This window comes from Neodiprion virginianus, chromosome 2 (genome assembly GCF_021901495.1).
Source record: "Neodiprion virginianus isolate iyNeoVirg1 chromosome 2, iyNeoVirg1.1, whole genome shotgun sequence".
Lineage (NCBI taxonomy): Eukaryota > Metazoa > Arthropoda > Insecta > Hymenoptera > Diprionidae > Neodiprion > Neodiprion virginianus.
In genome coordinates this window covers 33,559,207-33,582,630 of record NC_060878.1, presented here as the reverse complement: position 1 = coordinate 33,582,630, position 23,424 = coordinate 33,559,207, and the positions used below count along the sequence as shown (strand labels likewise).

General features: G+C 40.7%; 1 protein-coding gene across 5 annotated transcripts in view; it reads left to right on the top strand.

Annotated features, from left to right (window-relative positions):
- LOC124298408 (RNA pseudouridylate synthase domain-containing protein 2) overlaps positions 1-23,049 on the top strand; it is an 86,951-nt gene extending 63,902 nt beyond the window's left edge. For all 5 annotated transcript variants that reach the window (XM_046750360.1, XM_046750363.1, XM_046750362.1 and 2 more), the window contains 6 exons: positions 320-424; positions 5,278-5,365; positions 10,806-11,028; positions 15,793-15,880; positions 20,060-20,236; positions 21,028-23,049. In XM_046750360.1, coding sequence (XP_046606316.1) covers positions 320-424; positions 5,278-5,365; positions 10,806-11,028; positions 15,793-15,880; positions 20,060-20,236; positions 21,028-21,780 — 1,434 coding nt within the window. In that variant the 3' untranslated portion in view covers positions 21,781-23,049. The remainder of the gene's footprint in view (positions 1-319; positions 425-5,277; positions 5,366-10,805; positions 11,029-15,792; positions 15,881-20,059; positions 20,237-21,027) is intronic.
- The last annotated feature ends 375 nt before the right edge of the window (positions 23,050-23,424 follow it).

Here is a 23,424-nt window from a genome sequence, read left to right as displayed (position 1 = left end):
CCTGTGGGGGGAACTAAACCCGAAGGCTAGATTTAGCGCCTGGCGGTGACCAAGACTTGATTCCCGAGTGATTCCAGTGTTGATGCATCGCCGGGCTCAGAAATACGTGCCGTAATCTGGCCCGCGCATCGGATCGCATCGCATCGCGTCGGCAGGTATAAAAGACAGACACGCGAACCTGCATCTCTAACCCTTGGCACCCTTCACGCCCATCACGCCCTGCGGAGCTGAGGTTCCGTACAATTTTCTCCCCCTGCTTTGCGTGCGATCCTCCCTGATTTCCGCCCTTATAACAAAACTCGATATTTTCGTGTTCCAGGTTGACTTGAAGCCCCTGAGAGAGCCCGTGATAACGACAGCTGCGCCGAAACTTACGGAGAAGCGAAAGGCGGAGGACGCCGACGCGAATAAGGATCTGAAAAAGGTGAGCGAGTGCTCGATTATTTATGTTTATGTGTCTGCAGTTGGATTCTCTTTTTCCAATCTTACCATTTTCCGCCCTTCTTATTGCTTCGGCGGCGTAAGAAACGTCTTCGATTTTATGAGATAAGCCGAGAGTCGAGCGTATTTGTTTTTTACTCCCGCCTGTACGTATCGTACGCGTATACGCGCTGTGTCGGCTTCTCGACCTTACCGGATTCTTTTTTTCGATCGATAAGCCGCTCGAACGATCGGCCCATTCCATTCCCTGATTTACGCGTTTCGAAGAGCGACGCGTGTCTCCGCCCCTCGATCCTCCTGCTTATAATACTCTAATATGCCTTTGCCGCGCGAGCTGAGTTATAACCGTTGAATTTTCTACTTCCGCGACATTTTGTGTATTATGCTGTTTCGGCAAAAAAAAAAAAAATTATTTGCAATTTTCCACCGTCGCACGTTACCTGAAAAGTTTGTTTAGGTCAAATGAAAGACTTTCTCAAAATATGTGCATATTTAATACACACAAACACGCACAAAATACATATACATATATACATATATTAGGATATGCCAAAAAAAATTCTCGGAAACAGGATCAAAAGTTTTGTTTAGGTATAAAAATATTAACATTAAGGTCCTTTGTTGACCTTTGACCTTAAATAACTTTTGAAAGAGTAGATTTATCATAAAATGATAACAGACCCTTCTTTGTAGAGCGTCCGATTCCCTACAAAAATATTTCTGTGCATTTTGTGTACGACGCATCGTTAGATAGTTATAAAAATCATAAGGAGCAAAAACCATTTTTCCCGTGTTATTCTTATGGAAAACAGAAAAGTGCGATGCGCAATCTCTTAATGTCAATATTAAATGCTCAAATTTTAATGGGCGTAATTTTATATCTAAATAATACGTTCGAACCTGTTTACTAGAAATTTTTATTTTTTTTTTTTTTTCCTTTTGCACATGTATACATGTATTATATACATATGTAAACAGAAGCGAGAAAAAACGGACGGTCGTGTGGCGAAGCAAAATAAAATTCTTTGGTATGTATTGAGCTGACGATGATTTGTTTATAAGCCTGATCCGAATAATTCGACAGATTCGAGAATTTCGTAAAGAATTTTCATTCTTGCTTAACCGGTTTCTTTTTGTTTTGATGGCGCGAAATCTTTCCGATAATTTTTCAATTAAAAACTTGATAGCCTTTCGGTGGCACACGTTTTGAAACTACAATAAAAAATATATGTATGCATATGTATTCTATTGATTATTATACGAGGGCGAAAGCTCGCATCGGGTAAATCCATAGTTACACCTAATCCGTTCACCGTACTCGGAACGAAATGTTGACAATCAGAGTTTGTTCTCAATTTTTGTCACCTCGATTAAATATTCATCGAACCCACGCTTTTTTAATGATATCGTGTGAAAAATGTCGCAAAAGTTGTTTATGTCGTGCGAATGCCTTAATATTCCGTTAATGAATCGCATGCGAGGTTTCTAGTTTTTATTTTCTCTTCTCCTTTTTTCACCCACCCTTTTTTCTCTTTCATAAAACCGTCTCATAATCTCTTGGAGAAAGTTTTGTCCCCCGAGAAATGAACGTTGGAAGGTAGAATTTTATTTCATAATCTCTTGAATACTCCCCAGTGAATTAAAGTATTTTCTAGTCATTCAGTGCTTGAGCCACTCTATCCATCATTCCGCACGATGTATTATCAGTATATATGTACGATGAAAAATGTGCCCAATAATTTAGCGGTATGAAACAACTGCGAGTTTATTAACCGTACTAAGGAATTAGGTTAATCGACGAATAGAAAATCATGTAAATTATCCACAAGAATCGCACATCCGATGAAATGGTACAAACGGTCGAAATTCATCGACGCATTGGGGTAAATTAGAAACGCGATCGTGCCATGGATGAGGAAAAAAGGCGTAAGATACGTATTTTAGTCAGGCGTACAGGACGCGTGGGTGTTTCGGTCTCGTCAATATTTGATGGGCGTTTCTGACGGGCGTCACAGCTGTCGTTAGCCACCGTCAAGCTGTCGCACCCTGAACACGACCTTAACTAAATATACAACGTCTCATCTTCTTTCCATGTGGTGGACAAAAAAAAAAAAAAAAAAAAGAGCTACGTAAAAATAAAAATTCATACCATTTCTTCATCTTCTTCTTCTTGTTCCTCTTCTTCTTTGAGAGAGGCGGTTTTTGGCTCCCGTCGACGTTCGAGTGGCGACCCCGAAACTGCTGCGAATCCCAGCTCTCGACTATGCTTTTCCTCTTCGGTTGATGTGCCAGTAGCAACAGGCGTTCCACGTTTTGCCGGATGACTAACGACCCACCTTTCGGCCGGATGGCTCCCCGCCGGTTTTAGCGAGTGGCCAACTAGGTTTTACCGCTTTTTTCAACGCTGGGTTCGAGCGCTTTTTTCGCCGACCAATTCTCATTACGAGATATTCTGGATGTACGGACCTGCGGAATTTCGTTTAGAGCAAATCGACGCTAATTTCACGCTCCGTGTTCTTGCGAACAAAAGAATTTGAGGATTTAAATTTCAGTTCGTATTTATATGTATAAACCTACTTGAGTGTGTGTGAAGGTTACATTTATTGAAAGGTTGACTTGAACTGTAGCCACCGTTTAGGGTAGCAGGCATTGGACGCGGGAGGGTTCGGACAAATCGAAGGTATAACCAATTCTCGTTGCCCATTCTTTGCCCTTCGCGGACTTCCTCTACCCAAAAATTTCCCGGGTAAAATCAAACGGCGGATGCGCATTTCTCGGAATATGTGCCCTCCCCCCTCATCCTTATATAGTCACTGGAATCCAGGGCGTTTGAAGCGGGCTGCGGAAACCGCCGGGATGACGCCGTGACGAAATCCATTCAGCTCGGTCGATAAAGCCGACACTACTCTAAACTCCATAACAGATAACGAGAGTCGTCCTTCAGGAGGAGTTGCGCCAACTACCTTATACATGCATAAATACCGCGACGATGTTTGATGCTCGAAACCCCGAGGAAGACGATTTGTCTCGGGGAACGTAAAGAATTGACGCATAAGGGCTCGCGGCAACTATCAATGAGAACAATTTCACCATCCCATCACGTTTCACTAACTATCAACTTTCGCTGTAACGTTTCATTGTTATGTATAAATTTCGAGTCGAGTTTGCTGCTGGAATTCCAGAGCAATGGAAAGATTTTCCTCCCTTGACGCTGCGCCTCCTCTCAAGTCGCGGAAAGTCAAGACGCTCTACTGACCGAATATGCCGAAAGCTCTGGAAGCTTCTCCTCGACGTCAGCTCTGGCGTAATATTTACACCTGGGATTAGCGCCGAGTAGTAGGTGGGTAGAAAGGTAGGTAAGTAGACGGGAAGTTGGGTAGATTGGTTGCTATAGGTACAAGAGTCAGCTTAGAGGCCGCCATTGTGAAACAAAGTTGACCCTCCTAGGACTTGGAACGAGAATTTTCCCGATGTTGTTCCAGTGTTATTCTTACTCTTCTACGAAACGGAATGAAACTCGCTAGAGTCCATTGAAAGAAATTCCCGACTTGTTGTACAGCCACTAGAGAGCCCTACGTATAGGTCACCCTAGAGGGAAACAAATAACATCGTCGTCGTCGTATCAACGGCGGTACGTGAGTCGTTTTAATATTATCTCGTTGTTACATGCTTCACTCAGAGCCATGATATACTTTTCTGCGAATGGTTAGAAAAAAGAAAAAAAAAAAAAAAAACCGTTCGTTACGGTGTTGGCAACTTGTACGAAAATTGTTTTTTTTTTCCTTCCGTAACCTTTTCTCGTGTAATTAATTTTTACCGCCCTGCAACTTACAACTCGAGTCGGAGTTACTTGGGAAGGTTGTAGCAACGTTGTTAAGATTATTAACTCTAGGAAACCACGTGTAGGACGCTTTACTCTGCTCTTCTCTGCAGCGTTCGCCGACTTAACATCTTGCGATTAGCGGCGTCTACCCCAACTAAAATAGAACCTCTTTATGCGTTACACAAACCATGCGAAACCCCTCGTCTACGTTTGCTCGATCATCAACGAGTCTGGAGAGCGGATGCCATCCGGCGGACCGACGCCCATATGTCGGAGGAAAATTGCCTCCCGTGATATTAAGTGCCGCTAGTAATATAATAACGAGCTATATAACTCTAATTGAATAACTTCCCTCTCTTTTCCTCATTTTGGGAAAGAAAATACAATAAATAAATAAATAATTAATCAGTGGCATAAAAAAATGTGAAAAAAATTGAAAGTACTGGTTAAGAGTTGGGAAACAGCAGAAACAATATTGAAAAAAAATAATAATGGTGAGGATCAGAGAGTGGTTGGGTCCGCGTGGAATTCCCCATATATATACAGGCATTTTCTTCTCCGAGATATTCCATGGCGTATAGGCCAGATATTATATATCCTGAAAGGATTCCCGTTATTTATTTATCCCAGCGCTCGTGCTATGCAGGCCTGCGTTATTATTTATCTATCGAGGGAAATTTTTGAACGAAGAGATATTTCACTCCGACAGTTTATCGGTCGTTTTGATTAAACGAGTTGCGCCGCGCGTGCAGAGCTGACTCTGTTAATGGGATAATTAGAAGCTGCACCGCACATTGCAGCGTCCATTAAGTCTAATTGCAATTGCTCATACTCCGTATTCTTGCCTGGGTATAATACGCACTGTTGTGACACGAGATTAACAACGATGCGTAATATATTACGCCAATCGATTTAGTTCCGGCTCGGTGCTGCGATCGTCGATCGGTTTTCTCTATCGAAATATATTTAACGTACATCCCGTTAGTGTAATAATTCTCTTATTTTCTTTCCAGGCAAAGCTAGAAACTAAAGCGCTGAAAGCCAAGAGGCCTGGTTTTACCGACGAGCGATACAACGAGACGAGTTACTACGTTGAAAATGGTGAGTTGATGGATGAACTGTATTTTTACGTTTTAGCTCGTTGGGGTATACACGTCATACGCGTACCCCTAAATTTGGCCTGGTTGCGGCGTTACTCGGACGTTGTTGCAAAAAAGAAAAAAAAAAAAAAAAAAAAACAGAAAAAATATCGCGTAAATATATTATTTTAATCAGCGCTCGCTTTGTACAATTAACCGTTCTTCTAGCCAGCCGTTTTCTGCCGCTATCTTTGTCCAACTCGTTGTGTATTGTACGCAGCCAGATGGAACTCTCGTTTATACGTACAATATACATCGGTATATAGGTACGATATTATACGCGTTCTCGTATACTCAAGGAATATACCAATATACATATACAAACGGATCGTTTTATTATTTTATTTTATGCATGTATACCTGCGTACCTCGTCGAGAAAATTAAATTCCTACCCACCCCGGCCCCCAACAACGGACGATATGCCTGAAGGTGAAGCTTTATTAGCCCTAAAATGTGACTGATTGCGACTGTGGAGTAGGTATTTTTTCGTTCGTTGAAGTTCAATCGTACCCGCGGTAAGTCTTCCTAACGAAGAGCTTCAAATTAAACGATTTCGCGGTTCGAGGCTACCGATTTGAATACAAATATCAATATTGCAAGGAAGAGAACGAAATCTGCGAGAGGGAAATTAAAGGGTTCGCAAAATTCGTACGTCCGTGGTTACCTGTATACCGTGTACATATTTACAGCAGATACGTACGTACGTATATTCGTTGGGAACGAGTTCCCGCGTAAAATCTCGTTCGCGGAAAGTTTGAAAAATTCCTTGGAAAATAATATTTGGTGTGACGTTGGAATATCGACAACCGATATCTGCTCCATATTCAAATAATGGAGACAGCCGGGACGAGGAGGAGAGGAAAACCTCCTTGAAACAAAGACCTATTAATACTGGCTCCCCGGGGCGCGTCACCCTCGTCGCATCGCCAATGCCGCTCTGTGTTTTCAACAAACAATGCTGGGAGAAAAATTAAAATTGTTAAAAGAAGTGAAAAAAAAAAAAAAAAATCCGACGAATGGAAGTGCGAAATATATTTAACAAAATTTTTCAATTTTTTGCTCGCTTATTCAATATCGCCCGGATTAATCACGTGTCGAATTCATACCCCGGCATGGCCGTGGCAACGTTTATATAGATACCTCAGGCAAACGCTCGAGCAATTCGGTTTATTCCACATGGTTGAATTCAAGGCGGGCAACTCCTGCAGGGTAGAATATGGAGAAAATTGTATTCGGGTAAATATACCTGTGGCGGTAATACCTGCTGTATGGAGGCGCGGGTGGTGTGAGGATACGTGATTCAAATCTTGATTCGATCGCATCTCTCACCGTTATCATCGATCTAGAGGTATTGAGCCAAGAAATCCTGCGGCATGCCTCGCTAAGTCAGCTTTCGTGATCAAGATCGCTTGACTTTTAAAACCTTCCTCTTATCGTTAGGGAGTTTCTCGACGGAAAATTGATACCTGAATATATTCCTCGTTGTAAATCGGACGAAGGTTACGCTCCCTTTTAATTGAATCGAAGTCACCCCGGATCTACTTCTGTACCAACGAACTTTGAATCGTTGACTCGTTACACTCATTCGTTTTACATACCTAATCTGCTTCGTCACATGTTACCGCTCAAAAAAAAAAAAACAATGTAATATTTGTGCCTGGGTTGAGTTAGTTATTTTTTTATTTGTGCTGCATCTAAACAATGGAAAAATATGTATACACCTCCCTTAAAGTTTGCTTTCGTAGTCTTGGGAGAAATAATACCGATTTAATAATTTTGCTAACACATGTCTTTAGAGATTTTTTTCCTGGGAGTTAGTGTTACGTGACTGTTATATGCCAAGTGAGATTAAACAGACAAAAATGAATATTTTTGGAAGAAGTTTGATATTGTAGCCAGGAGAGTTCTGTTTCAATTATTCAGCAATAAAAAACTGAAGCGATATTATTTTTGAATAAAAGTGATTTAAATGCGAAACTGAAGCTTGTTTAATTGTTATTCATAATAAATGTTTGAGTTAACAAGCAATTTTTCTTAACATTCAAAATATCGTTCCGGATTCTATAAAAGCAAACTTTATCTAACAAACAATTGTTTCTTTTCTTTTTTTGAAAACGTAGACACCTAGATACATACGATGTATAGATACGTGGCATATCGTGCGTGAGCGTTTCATTGTTTGTATAACCTAGGAGGGGGGAGGTGGTTCATATTTGTTCTGAGAATTCTGACTTTCACCCTTAAGAGTCGTAGCTGGTTGTGTAAACTGCGGAAAGAACGGGAAATTGAATGCGTGCATTGCGAGAAGCGACGTTCCTCTCGACGTTCGAATAAAATAACTAACTTCTTTTTCTTCTTCCTCTTCCTTCTCGTTTCCTCTTCCTGTCATCGGCATTTTCCCCCAGTATCAACGCTTTTCAAACCCTCTTCACTCTTTTGAACGTTTTAAACCTTATCTTTTTTTTATTCGCGCACGTTCTCGATACGCGGGTATCTCGGTTAGTGTTCAAGTATCCGGTTCTACAACATTTACCAAATACATAAAAAAAAAAGGTTTTAATTGAGCATTAATAAATTACTCGGGGGCAAAAGTATGCCGAGAGGGCGTGACAATCTCATGCCGAGATACGGACGTGAAGCACGAGGTTTATAATTTGATATCCTATTCTATCCTCGAACAATCCATCTTCTCGCCGCGGTCTCATTTCCGCGGTCAGTCCAAAGTTGTTTGTTCTTTTTTTCCTTTCGTCTCTCTCTCTCTCTCTCTCTCTACCCCTCTCTTTTTCTTCCCTTATAATGACCCTAAAATCGGAAAGCTCGAGCTTATCCGGGAAACAAATTTCGTCGACGTGCGGCGAATTGATACTCTGCAGTTTTTGCACATCCCTGGCAGGTAGGAATATCTGTAACGTATGAATTTTGGATTTTATACAGGGGTTAGCAGCCTGAGGCTATCAAAGAATATTATTTTTCACTCTTAACTTTGATAACAATCTCGATGTATAATAATAATAATTTTTGCGAAACGTGAACCGTGGGCTATAATTTTATACAGCTTGAAACACGATCGAATATCCCTGTTTCTTGCGGGCTTACAAGTATATGGGGCATTCCTTAGCATTTATAGCCCAGGGGTTAACCAGCTGCGACTGATACACGGTGTCCCCAATAAATTCCATGAAACTTTCGCCGGCGATTATTTTTTTGTTTATTTTTTTAGAAAAATGTGGTTTTTCACATTGAGATAAGAGTTTACTTACCGTTAACAAACGTATATTTATGGATATGGTGAAACAAATGTTTCGTTATTATTATTAAACTTTAGTTGAGCCAAATACGATTTGTCAACTATTAACAAAGTTCCATCGATCACTATTTGACTCAACTAAAATTTGATAATAACAACAAAACATCTATTTCCCCACATCGAAATATACGTTTTTTAACGGTAGATAAACTCATCTATCAGTGCAAAAAAGAAAAAATGGGGACACGGAAGAATGGATTCTGGCGTTACGTTTCTCGCTAACCTGTAGTCAACTTTTTGCGATACAAATCACAGAGAAGCGATATCAGCTTGTATTTTAAGGGAAGAAAGAACGGAAGGTGATTAAGCGAGAGTCGAGGGCACGCGGTAGAAAGGGATCGGAATGCCCGTTACACCTCGCTAAACGTTGAGCTGGATTTAAATACATTTGAATACCGCGGTGTTGGTGTTAATTGACGTCACCGGGACTCCCGTAGCAGCGGCTTCCATCCGTTCCTTTTCCGAGTCCGGTGGAAATCAGTTTAACGAACAGGTGTAAGTAGAAATCGATACCGCGAGGAAGGTGCAAGCCGCTACCGACTCGGGGGTTGTTTTCCCTTCCCTTGGCTTCCGTTCCTCCGTCCTCCTTTGTCCCGGTATTATTTGAGCGCACGCAGCATGCGGAGCTCCGCGGTGCAGCGCGGCAGCGTGTTAACGACCACCGGAGCTTTTCCTCTTCCGGGATTCTACAAGGGTACAGTATACTCTAAGCCTTTGAAGACACGTGGGTACCTGGCCGCGTCGTCAAAGTTCAAATGCCGCTGATGCTAATCCGCGTTACTCGGTGAACAAGGGAACCTCGACGACTCGAATATGCCCGGTCGAAATGCCGGTTCGCACACCAGACGACGAAGACGAGGAGAGGAAGTTGAGGTGGGGGAACTTTCCGCCCGAGCTTTTCACCGAATAGTCAAGTGGGGCCTTCAGGCTTTCCTCTTTCCGCGGCGTTTATCCCCGCCGTTTCCGGTTCTTAGGCAACCAGGTAGGCCTCCTCTTCTACCCCCATCCCCCGACCGGATTTTCCACCGCACAGAATGGGCATCTTCCTGAGGGGCTTAAGCTCTCCGCTTCTGATCCCCCTTCCCCCTTATCATGCGGTCGACATTGTCTCTCTTCGAGTTGTTCCGCAGCCACCCGAATCCCCAGTCAAGCCGCGCTATCGTCGTGTCGAGGTTTAACGTAGGTACACTTTAGGTGCGCGTGTGTGTGCGTCTCTATGCAGGCCCGTGTTCTTCACCTTTATCTCTATTTATCTTGTGTGTTATACACTGTGGTACTGGTACGAAAACAGACATTTGGAAAGGGGGTATAGACAATTATTGCTATAAATGGGAAACACGGTGTTTTCAAATTTTACTTTTGTTTTACATTCCAATTACGAGTCGCTGCAGTAGAATAAAAAATAAGAATTGAGTACGGCTTAGAATGGAGGTGGAAGCTTTATACAAGCTTATAGGTAACTATTTATTTTAAATCAATGATTGTGTGTCGAACAAGCAAGCGGAACGTGCCAACAATCCATACATGCCTGTAACGACACACGCATTCTAACACTTTGCATGTTCGTATTCGTCTGCGTACCTCTACAGCAAATCCTTCGCGTTGAAAATACCGATGCATGCGGCGCTCTTTAATGCGGTACTAATCGGAGTTCTCCGTATGCAAATGAAACAAACAATCCTACGCCGAAAAATATGCACAACATTTGCGCGACAACAATGCGCAAACTCATTCATCGGTTCGCTGCTGTTAAAAAAAAAAAACGAGAGAACGAAAAATGAATAACCAATAATACTCTCTGCACCGATAACAACGGATTCGGCGATTTCAACGTAATTTGTCCACTACTATAGTTGAAAAATTCCATCATGTTTTAACAATCAAATTCGCGATATGCGAGTATATATTCGAATTAACTGCACGACAGTAAAATAACGAAGTTGAACAGTGCGTGTCCTTGTCAAGAACGAGTTGACGCACCGAATTTCTATCACGCCGACCTGCAGCAGGAAAGGAATTTCATTGTTGACTATCAAACTCGTGCAGCACACCTTACAGAATGAAAAAAAATTCACCCGTTGCTTACTTTTTCAGGACTCAGAAAAGTTTACCCGTATTACTTCACCTTCACGACGTTCACGAAAGGGCGCTGGGTGGGTGAAAAAATCCTTGAAGTATTCGCGAGGGAGTTTCGCGCCCATCCGGCCGAGGAGTACGAGAGGTGCATCAGGGCAGGAACGCTGACGGTTAACTACCAGAGGGTCGAGATCGACTACAGACTCCGGCACAACGACCTTCTAGCGAACGTCGTCCACAGGTACGTCCTCGAAATTCACTCGAGCCGAATTCCGACCCCCTTGAACCTACGCGATTAACGCCCGATCCGCGTCTAATTCGCAACGTCGTCTAGGCGTGACGAGTTCGACGTCGTCGTCGCCCTTTCTCCACCTTCCGATACGCACCCTGATAACGCCGCGGGAACAACGGTGTGAATAAGATAATACGCAGAAGAAAGAACGGAACGAAACCTTCGTACGAAAGCGTCAGGGTCGCGTGCGCATTCCTGATACTCTTGAGTACGAACGTACGTGTGCGTGTGTGGGAATCGGTTCGATCCTTGACACACATTACCGCGGCGCTTTGTGTCTTCGCATGTACCGCAAACGGCATCGAGATATATCATTCATGCAGGAGATAGTATCTTGCGGTATGTACCTAACTTATGTACGCCGGTACGTGTGTCGGTGTGCACCTACCTTGTTGTATTTTACTCTACCCCGCGCGGTGTTGCTTGGTAGTTATAATACCGCAACAGCTGTGGGGAGCTTTTTTTTTCCTTCCGATCTATCGTACAGGCATAATATCACGGCTATTGCGGAAACAGGATCGCCGTTATCCGGGTAAAACAATACACCCGCATTTTCCTTCTTCACCCTGACTTTGTCGCGAAATCTAAACCAAACGTTTGCGTTTGCGTTCACTTTCAACGTGATATCTTTATAACGAGTTTTCGGGCTTCGAGGATAATGAGTCACTTTAATTTAATTGGCTAACGAAGAAAGAAGATTTGGTCCCCTTTGTGCAGTCTTCTAATTTTTCGCGTGTACGATATAACGCAATTTCAGCTCTCTGTGTGGAAAGATGCCACGGATAATCAGATCCTTTCCCAATGTACTTGTAATTTTCAAGTATAATTGTATATACACATATACACAGCGTTCGTTGATGATTCACAGCCCGTCTTCACACGCCTCAAGGCTTCTTTTTCCCGATGCAACTACTTCGGGTTATTACTCGGTTTTAACAACGCCGGGTATCGTCGGTAAAATTGTATTGAGCTGTTGCGTGAAGCCGTTTCGCACTCTTCGAAGTGCGCTTAATGCAGCAAACTTTCCTCGATGTTAATTAATATATGCATGAATCGATAAACGCGTTTCAATACCTGCGCACTCGCATGCACGTATCGCCTGTTTGTCAAGGTTAAACTCGTTTCCAGGTATCGTCGTGGCATCGTCTATACCCGCGATTGAAAAGATTGGTTAATTTATTTGCAAACCGCGAATTAGCGCGCGTGACGATAATCCGCGTGACGATAATCCGGTCGAGTGCCTCGTTAATCGCGTTGGCCTCTGCGCGATGCGAAATTTGAAGAAATCTGCCGTAGTATCCTGCGGAAGAAAATCCTGGGATAAATCAGAGGGGGTTCTAAAGTAATTGTCAAGGGTGGAAACGACGAGGTGATAAAGAGACGAGGAAAACGGTACGCGATTCGTGAAATAACAATCTTACGCGTCTGCGGAAAAGATCGAGGAAAATTATTATTTTTATTATCATTATTATTATAGATAGGGAAAAAACGTCGAGGATTCGTTTCGTCGACGAGGCGAAAACGAAATTTTCTTTACAACGGCGAAGACGTTGAGTTATACCGGTTATCGGTACCTAGAGTGAAAATTATCAACAGCGGACACCTTCGAGAACGGAAACCTTGTCCGCTGTTGAGAAGTGTCCGCTATTCGAAAAATGGTTAGTTTTTTATTTTTCATGCTACAAATTTATTCCAGGCAGTGTCCTCGCGTCTGTTATCAAGGGATATATTTTCCATCAGAGGCAATGCTTTTCTACCAGGGATTTCTAACGTGTCCGTTAAGAGCATCTTCACCGTATACCTTATAATTCCGAGGAATCATTTTAATTATTTGATTTTATGCCAAGAGACGAAAAACGCCGAGGATCTTGAGTGTATAATATAATTAACACGGATTACGTTAACGCCTTCCACCGTTCTTCGTCGATCAGTTGATCTCCAGCCGCGTTCGAGGTAATTTACTCAGTTGTTTTTTCTTCATTTTTCTCTCTCATCCTCAGTCTTTTTTTTTTTTTTTCATTATTTTTATTACGCGCAAAAACGACCCTCAAGCTTTGAGTTCGACGCGGATTCGACGACCAAGTTTTTATTTTTCTAAAAAGGATTATTTTCAAACTTGATTCTTAATTCCGTGCAGTACGGAATGACTGTATATTAGCGCTGCGAATTGAGATTTTTTTTTACCGACCCGAGGCCATCCCCCTGTGTAATCGCGGTGAGAAAAAACTTATACGCCCGCTTTCGAGGAACGTAATATGTCATTCCACGTTTTCGAATAATTTCACGAACAAATCCCCCCGCGGACAGACAGGGTAGGGGAGGGCGGAGGGGAGGGGAGGGTGGGATGAGACAAAAAACCCCTCGGGACTTGCGAGGGTTTATGCATACACATACTGCGCTTACAGATATTCTCGAAGAATGTATTTATTCGCCGCAAGGCAACCGTATCACATGCACGGTGGGCGGGTTTTCACCCATCGCAAATTATTCGCATGGTATTTTTCGCAGATTTTTTTTAAGTTCTTTGAAAATTTAACTCAAGTGTATTTATTTCCCATTCACCGACAAGTTTTGTTTTTTTTTCATTCAAATAACTTTACACGTGACTTTAATGTATGTTGGATATTTCGAACATCTAAAAATCTGTTTTGTAAAATTTTTGTTGAATTTTAAATAGTATTGTACGTTATTTAAGTTTTGTAATTTTTCTTGTATAATGAATTATAGTCGGACCGTTGTTTTCCTATCCGCGCGGTTATGATATAATCGCGGAGTATAGAATTATGATTGTAATTGAATACCGAAATTTGGAATTTGCCAAAATCAGTAAAGAAAACACGAATTACTAACGGCGAAGGCGTTTTATAGCGGGAATCTGCTATTGAACAAATCAACACCCGACGCGCTCGTAAAAAAATACACTTACCCCGGCCCTCCGTACGCGTGTCGGCTTTAAAGCTCAAGTATTCATCAACGTAGGTATATAGGTTTGTAGTGGCCGCCTCGTTTCCAACCAATTTCAGCAGCATTTCGTATGGTTCTCTGTTTTTACCGATTAAATATCATAGAGCGAGTCTGCAAAGAGCCCTCTTTAAGTAATATGGAACAAAAATATAAAACATGCACCTACATAATAACATATACATAAACAGGTGTAATGTACGCTTAAAACGCTAAAAGGTGACTTCTGCATTACATCGAATTTCGAAGATGCACCCCAAGTCCAGAAAAGAACCCTGCAACCGAAAGGAACGATGGAAATTTTGTTCATTTGATATTCGAATAAATTTTTTTTTTTTTTAATCCGCTTTTAGTTTCATGCTCATTTGAAAATGGGAAGAAAAATTTCATCGGACTTTTTCGAATTTCTCGTCTTGAAAGTTTATTTTTCGTAACAAGGCAGCTGACATATCCGTGCAACTGCACACGGTCTTCTCTATTTTAGTTACATTTGTGTACCCGAATACGGAAGAGTAAGGCACAGGCAACTTTCTCAGCATACGGTTTATCTAATTTCACCTTGGACAGAGACGAGAGAGAATATAATTTTTTTCCTCGCACAAGACCAGCCTTTAGTATCTACCTATAAAACGCGAAGTCGTGCGACCCCAGAGAAACAACCTTTATGTACGTGTATCGAATGGCTCTTGGGTAATCGCAGGAGCATGACCGGTATAGGGATCGTATATAAGCTATGGTGAAATATATTGAAAGGTAAAAGGAGGCAGCTTCGCGTTTGATCAACCCGCGAGACCTGCAGGAACCTCATCTGTGCTGGTTGGACCCTGAAATTTGAAAACGAAAACCTGACCCCACATAATTCTATGCTTCGTTGGTTTTTAATTTTTTTTTTTTTTTCCTACATCCTCCTCGTATTTCCCAAATAGGATTCTTACTGATCGGTACACTAACGTCACGGATATCAAGTGAGTAATGCCATGCAAGAAAATACAACAAGTTGATGTTCATTTGTTGTCCTAACTTCAATTTTTATGCCCGTTCCCTTCGATGAAAAAAATTGGAGCATTCATTCATTCACTCATTTAGTTTACATCACATTGTATTCACATCTGCAGGGTGTTAGAATCGTATAACCTCCCCCCTCCTCTATTTCCGGCTCCACGGCCCCTTCTAATGTTGAACCTGTGATTTGTTTTTTCTCCAACCTGCGAGGAATAAATTCATTCTGAAAAGAATGAGAAATCATATGTTATTATCGCCTATAATCATATAGTTCAGCTTTAAACTACAAAATTTATAATTATGTATATGTATATATATACATATATATATATATATATATTACAAATTTATAAAAATGATTCACTCTTCGTTCCCATATCCCTCAAATTTTCGCCCTCTGCTCCGCTCACATAGATTCCCCGCGCTTAATTAATAATAAATTCATTTTTTTTTTTTTTTTGTTTCAATTGTCTAACAATACTCATGCTTGGTATATAGGTATATACCCATATACGTTGAAAATTCACCAAAATGATAAAGAACGACACGTATGTACGCATATGTGTATGTATATAGAGAAATTGACGAATACATGGATATAGACATATCCTTATAAGCACAGGTCAACCTGTGACACCTATATATGTATCTGTATATAACCTATCGTATAATTGTTGCTATTATGTGCAAAGGTCGCGTAGCTCGACTAAACAAAGCCATGTTAAGCTGGTTACGATTGGTGTGTTGCAGACACGAGGTGCCGGTCACCTCGGAGCCGATCACTGTGGTGCACATGGACGAAGACTTGGTCGTGGTCAACAAGCCCGCATCTATCCCTGTAAGTGGTGTACTGCTAGAACTGTACTGCCAATCTGTCTCTCACTCTCGCTCTCCTACCATCTATACCTGTATATATATATATAGTATATATATATACACACACACACATATACATACATAAATATTAATACATACAAAAATATATATATATATGTGCGCGTGTGTGTGTACATCTCACTTTCTTCACGCCTCTATTCTTCAATACTTTTTGCCTGTAAATATTCACCCCAATGTCTTCCGATGTACCTAGATACATGCGCGTGTACATGTGTATCTTCGAATTTTCCTTATTTCTCATGTATGCATATTGATGTAAATAAGTATTTTATAAAGAGAAGATGACAGCGATAAGGTAACCGGAAGGTGATTATTTACTTTGTAAATTGGGATAACATTGGAGAGACTTACAATTAGTTACGATTCAATTTTTCGATTCAATTCTTCCAAAACAATCGATTTTTCCGACTCGTTGACAGTAATTGAACATCTTAGCCCTGAAGAACACGGTATTGAATCACTTTAATTCGATTTGAAATCGATCGTATCGTTTCACTAGTTTGGAGTTGTTCCATTAGACTTTACAGGTCATGTATTCTTTAAATTTTAGGGTTTCGAGCTCTGAGGAAAAGAGGCCAACAGATTATCGTCTTATCAAAAGAAAAAAAAAAAAACAAACTGCAAACACTTTTTCCATATTTATTCGCAAAGACGTACGATTTCCTTTGTGACATCCTTCAATTCTTGAGTAAATATATAGGGAAAATTTTTTGCTAAAAACTTTGTCCGCAATCTTTTTCCTTGGCGGAGAGGAAAATCGGAATCGACACGCTGCGAGTTTAGTCGAATTTCAATGCTTTGTGATTCGTGAAAATAATGACTGTTGTTCATGCCAAACCCGGTATCCTTGAGAATAAAGTTGAATTACTTGTTTTTCTTACGTATATATACACTTACGTTCTCGCTTAATCGTGCTAAGAATTCAAATGCGACACGCATCATCCAGCCTCGAACATATGAACGCGATGAACAGATTATTTTACCGATTTCCTCAAGTGTATAAATAAGCGGTTAGCTACTCGCTAATAAACAAATATCCGAACGTCGCGGTTCAGGGTTAACGGGTGGTTCAGGTTTTCTCGAACGGTAAAAGGAAAAAGGAGTTATAATAAAATGCGCAAAAATTGAGCATTGAGCTATAGTCACGAATTTATTAAATACGTATACGAACTTTTTCCGTTCCCGGTTATTTTAGAACGAGCTTTCCTCGGACGGTTACGTAACCAACCGAACTGCTGTTAACACGCGACTTGTCTTTTCAAAGCATCGCGGATGCTACCTTCTAAACTTATAGTTTTAAATTTAGTTCTAAATGTAGTCGCGGCGCGAACAAACGATTCGTGACTTCGCACTGGCTGCCTGCATGCGTGTTCAACCTTTGAAGTCTGCTATTACTGGCTTCTCTGGGTTCGATTGTCAATCCTGTAGATCCCTCGTCCAACACTTTATGGAAGATGGCTCAAGTCCGCAGATCGTCGCCTCTTTCAGGCTACACCCTTCGGCCATTCGTAATTTTATACGCGATGTTTACAGTGAAATATGATTTTTCAGTCTCCCGAAAAATTTTCACCGTTATCTCTTTTCGGAAGAATTCTGAGAGACGATTTAAAAAGCAGAAGGAGCCACTCGAGCTAAGCTTTTGTACACATCCTACTCACACGTACAGGGATTTTGCCGCAGCAACCGTGTAACGTTCGAAATACATATTTGCAATTTTTTATTCTTCTCAATCTTCTCTCCACTTATTTCCTTCAAAATTCTTTTCGCGAATTCTCGCCGGATCGGATATTACATACATAAAATTTGCCGTGCAAACATTACTATATACACATATTTTACCTTAACCCGGGGTAACCTGCGCGTGCCTCTCTTCCTTTCTCGCTCTCTCTCTCTCTCTCTTTCTCTCTCTCTCTCAAGGCTATCCGGTCTTTTTGAAAGTATAATTTTGACACAACTTATCTGTCTGCCCGTGTAACATGACCAACGCATTTCTCGCACAGAAACCACGTTATTATTTATTAATTAAAGTTCTCTGCAGAGTTCTTTAGTCAATGCTCCGCATGTCGCATGGCGGTAACTTACGTAGATTATTATTTATTTGTTTATTTTTTGTGTAAAAAGCTTGCACGACACACGTGTGTTGGAAACTCGTTATATTTTTTCTGATGCTCTTTCATCCAACTTCGATGTTGCGAAAAACTCAGTAGCTGAAACGCCACTTTGAACAACTTGTCGATTTTTCTCTCACGTTTCATTTCTATACTTTTAAATATATTTACTATAGAGCCTCGACTGCTTACGATTAGTCTTTTCTCTTTGATATTTTTATCTGGACACTAACGCGACATGCGTGTCTTTAATTAACAAAACGAACTACAAAGGTTACCTGCTGCTATGTTGCTCGGTTGTTTTTTTCTTTTTTAATAAGTTTTATTTTTAGGTTTAAATCCTTCGTCTTCCTTGTTCTCTGTTATTCTGTTTGTTTTTCTTCTTTATCTTCTCAGACTCTATTCTCTTGATCAATTACTGCGGATTATATAACATTCTCCGTACCGTAGCAGTGCTTCTGTATTTTATCGATCGTCAGCTGTCTTACTGTAATTGCAATACATCCTGCCTGCCGTAAACGCCACAAAGAGATTTTAACGCGTCTCAGCGACTTCGGGAATCTCTTTGAAAGATCTATATGCATACAGTCACCGTTGTCTGGATATTGAGTCTTATATACTATTACGACTTACTTCTCCCCTTGAGATCTTGCGTCTTATTGATCGCGCCATGCATACCTGTGCAATAAATTTTAATTAACTAATCCGAAAACGGCTTCTCTGTGTAAAAATTATGCGATCAAAGCCAAGAAAACGTAACAACGCACATCTCTGGATTATTTTCTCTCTTCACTGTCGCCGTCTTTTTTTTCGTCCTCATTTTTCCATTGACTGTTTTTTCTTAATTTTTTTCTTCTGGTTTCTAATTACGTTTCATTGCTAGTCGGAGCCTTGCCCGCTCCTCAAGCTTACGTGAAGAAGACAGTTACGGGCAGAAAATTAGGTAAAATTGTATTACGCGAAATATTGCAAGGCGCACACCTACGTATAAGTATAAACATTGCACACAGACGTATAATAGTCGCCATGACGAGGACGGACTTGGTCCTTGACTCGCATTCGCGTTATGTGTCTCACTAGATGTGTCTTTTCGCTCTCTCTAAATTACCGGTTAATTGTCTCTCGACGTTTCCTGCGGCCAAACAATTTTGTTGTTCACCCTTTCGTCGGAATTAATTTTACCCCCCGCACGTAGTGCTGACGGGGGACGACGTATTCCGAGGATGATGTTGTTTTGCCAGAAAGGGGGGTAACCTCCGGTTTTTATATATGACAATAAACAAACAGGTATATCCTGTATTAAAATTCTAACACGCTCTCGTTATTTTCTAATGGATTTATTATCACACCGACTTGGCGTTTATCCTCCCCTCTCATTCTATTCATTATCACGGTATTATCACGCGATATGGATATCGCTTCAGTATGATATCATCATGACTCGCTAAGGGTGTACATAATATAAAGGTCTTCGTTTTGAATAACGAGTGTTCCTTCAAAATGTTGTATACTTTATTAGTATGTTCTCTATAAATTGGGTAAAGTCTTCGATTTGTCGGGTGGTTTTCCAAATATCTAACTTGAATTACGACGCGACCTGCTTTCCTGTTTACAGATTCTCTCATATGTATACACGTATGTACATTTGTTTATGCCTTTCCTTGCACTACAGCGTCTACGCAGCGTAGCACTAAAACCTAAACGTTGATTTGATGCGCAATATGCAGATTTTCATTTTCAGTCGAGAAAATAAACACGGTTTTCGTCAAGAAAATTTCGGAACCTTTGTGTAGAGACCAAAAGACGAATAAATCATTGAATTAATAAATTATTCGGCATGAAACTATCAATGGATTGTGATCGATGATTATTCGTCTAATATCCGTCAGAGTTGTAACTCTCATTTGTTTGAGTGTTATTTGAAACTTATATTACAATAAATCTGCCGATAATCTTCTATGTAGTAAGCGATATTTTTCGAGCCATGTAAAATAATTGAAATGCAATTATAGGTACATCCTTGCGGGCGGTACCGGCACAACACGGTCGTTTTCATCCTGGCCAAGGAGTACAACCTGAAGAATCTTCGCACCATTCACAGGCTTGACAGATTAACCAGTGGAATTTTACTCTTTGGACGAACGCCGAAGAAAGCTAGACAAATGGAGCATCAAATTAGAAATAGACAGGTTTGCAAAGAATCAGTATAAAGAGATAGTCTGTAACAAACGTTATTCTACTATGCAGAATAATATCTGGTAATCCATACGCACGGATAATGTAAAAAAAAATATGTGTAATAGAAAAACTACGTCCAACTGCACTGATCGCCTGATTACATGTAATTATTGTTCTCATATGCCGTTATCTCGTACGCCACCAACAGTTATTAGATTTCTCCTTCGATATACTTGGGGAACTTCGTTAATTATCATGCATTACAAAACCGTTACAATCGTACACGGGGAGAATGGATAAACGTTGCGGAATATATCTGTGTACGTAAAACGGGGCAATAATTATATTGTCCATTTCTTATCCGTAAAATCAAATGAGTTTTCGTGTAAAATCTTGCTTTCGTAAACTTGATGATTTTTTACAGTTTGAGTCCCATTTTATGATGGAATGAAGAGTGGTCTGAGTTTTAGTATTTTTTCAATGTTTTCATTGAATTTCGGTGTTTGCAAATCTGGGAAATTCAAAAGGAGCCGACCACAGGCCGCAGCTTAGCTTGGGCTTCTGAATTAATTGAAATATTTGAATATATTAAATAATTCACCAAAGTCGAAGCGAGTTTGCTTGGAACAAAATCTAATCGAAGGTAGAACACAGTTTGGTAATGTTAGAAAAGTTATTAGTATCACCGAGTATTTGAGACAAGAACTTAACCACGGCGAGGTGAAAGGCTTCATGGATCAATCACTCCGAACTGTAAGGCAGGCTCCTATGATTAAAAAATTTTTCTATTTTCCCCCCTCAGGTTCACAAAGAATATGTCTGCCGTGTTGACGGTGAGTTTCCGGAAGATGAAGTAGTCTGCGCGGAACCGATCGAGGTGGTATCGTACAAGATCGGAGTCTGCAAAGTGTCGGAGAAGGGCAAGGATTGCGTGACAACGTTCAAGCGGTTAAGTTTTAACGGAAAATCATCGGTGGTACTGTGCAAACCGCAGACAGGTCGCATGCATCAGATCAGAGTGCACCTTCAGTACCTGGGGTACCCGGTCGTCAACGATCCTCTCTACAACCACGTTGTATTTGGTCCGATGAAGGGAAAGGGTGGGAACATCGGAAAGACGGACGAAGAACTGGTCAAGGATTTGATTGGTATTCACAATGCCGAGAACTGGCTGGGGATGGACGGAGACTCCGAAATGAGTCTGTTCAAACCGAAACTCGATATCGAGGACCAGGTATTAGCCACGAACGACAAGGACGCCGCCTCGCCTTCCTCCTCACCCAGCCCACCCGAGGAGGACCTGAAAGCCCTCAAAGTCACAGTCGGAACACAGACTGGGTCGGAACCTCCGGACTCAAGTTTTGCAAATGAAAAAGTAACGACGGATCCCCACTGCTACGAGTGCAAAGTGAAGTACAGGGACCCGAAACCCTCCGATCTTGTGATGTACTTGCATGCGTGGCGTTATCGCGGTCCAGGGTGGGAATACGAAACACCTCTGCCCGCCTGGGCAGGCACGGATTGGGGAAGAGAGTCGCCAGCTACCGAGGATTGATGACGATATTTTTATTACTCTGTATTTTGACCTGAACAGTTTCAAGAATATTCTTTTCAATATCCTTATACCCCGTGCCTTCCATATTCGTTGTGAGCCAGGTGTTAGTCTAATGCCTCCCACGTACGGAACTCGATTTTCAATTACGCGAGAAAAGTGGCGATATTTGAGTCCGGCTAATTTGTGGGGGAGGACGTCGTTTTCCCAACAATCAGCATAATCTTCCCGTACCTCGAGTAAGAGGTAAATATGATCAGCGAGCTTACCATATCGTAGATTCATTATCGATAATGAATAATGCAAAGAAAATTGAATGTTACAATTTATCGTTCGTTTCGTCGTTCGCGTACTTAGCCACTTAATTTTATTTTATTTTCATTTTTCTCCCTTACTCATTATACTTTTACCATGCAATTTGTTACCCGTATTAATAAATGAGTCGACTATTGTTATTATTACTTATTAATATTACTGTTATCATCAACCATTCGCTGGTAGAATATTACTAATTATCATTGTAATTGTTTATTCTACAAAACTGTCGAGTGGATAGTTTTAATCAATTCAATATACGCAAAGCAATGTAGAACACTTTGAATTCTGAGACAATATATCAAACTATATTTTCTCAACTCAATTACATTATACCATTGCTTATTTAGACACCGAAATTCTCTGCATTCGAGATTCATTATAGTCATTTAAGAAAGAATAATATCAAAAACAAATAAGAAATGGACTTGGGAAAGAAAATGAGTAATAGTAAAATATAAATATCGAATGGAAATCTATACATATGCAGGTATACATTGTAGATCATACGGTATATTAAGAGATTTAAAGAGATTTAAAAAGAAAAGATGATGAGAAAATTCTTTTGAACCACTATAATGAACACCTATCACAAAAGACAGTGTGCGTGCTTACTAATCCGTAAATAATATAATTGAAATGCAACTGCATGTAACGATACGTATATCATACTTTATTTAAATACTAACGATATTTATATGCGAAAAAGACAGTCCATTTATTTGGCATAAAACTAGACATCAAGTCTGCTGTTGTAAGTGAGACGAGAGCTTTTGTACATACTGTATTCCTACGCACATTATTATGGCATAATATTATGGATTGTATTCAAGCGATATACGTGTATGATACTATGATATATTATATCAATGTTATTATTGTATCGTGCGGTAGTCAGCATAAAAACGTTAGAATTAGTGACTTTTATTGTATAATAAAGCCCAAAATGAATGAAAATTTGTCTAAGCCCGCTCAATGTCCTCTTGAAATGTGGAAATGATTTCTTTCCGTTTGCTGTACAGACATCGTTTGAATAATAATCTGTCGCAATGAAAAAAAAAAAATATATGTCGAGGGCATACCGATACCGGTTTCATTTTTGATGTTTATTTCATTTCTGTCATTGCAACACTGTAGTTCAATACGTTAACTGAAGAACATAAAGACGGATACCCCTGGGTAAATTTTTGTGACCAGTTTTCGGTAGAGGAGTGAGCCCAGGTGGGCCTGGAAGAGTAAGAGTGTTCTGCTCTAGCGACTCTACCTAACGAGCTGACACCGACATTCGTAGCAACCAAAGTAGTGTCAATATGAAAGCTTGAGATTGAGTCG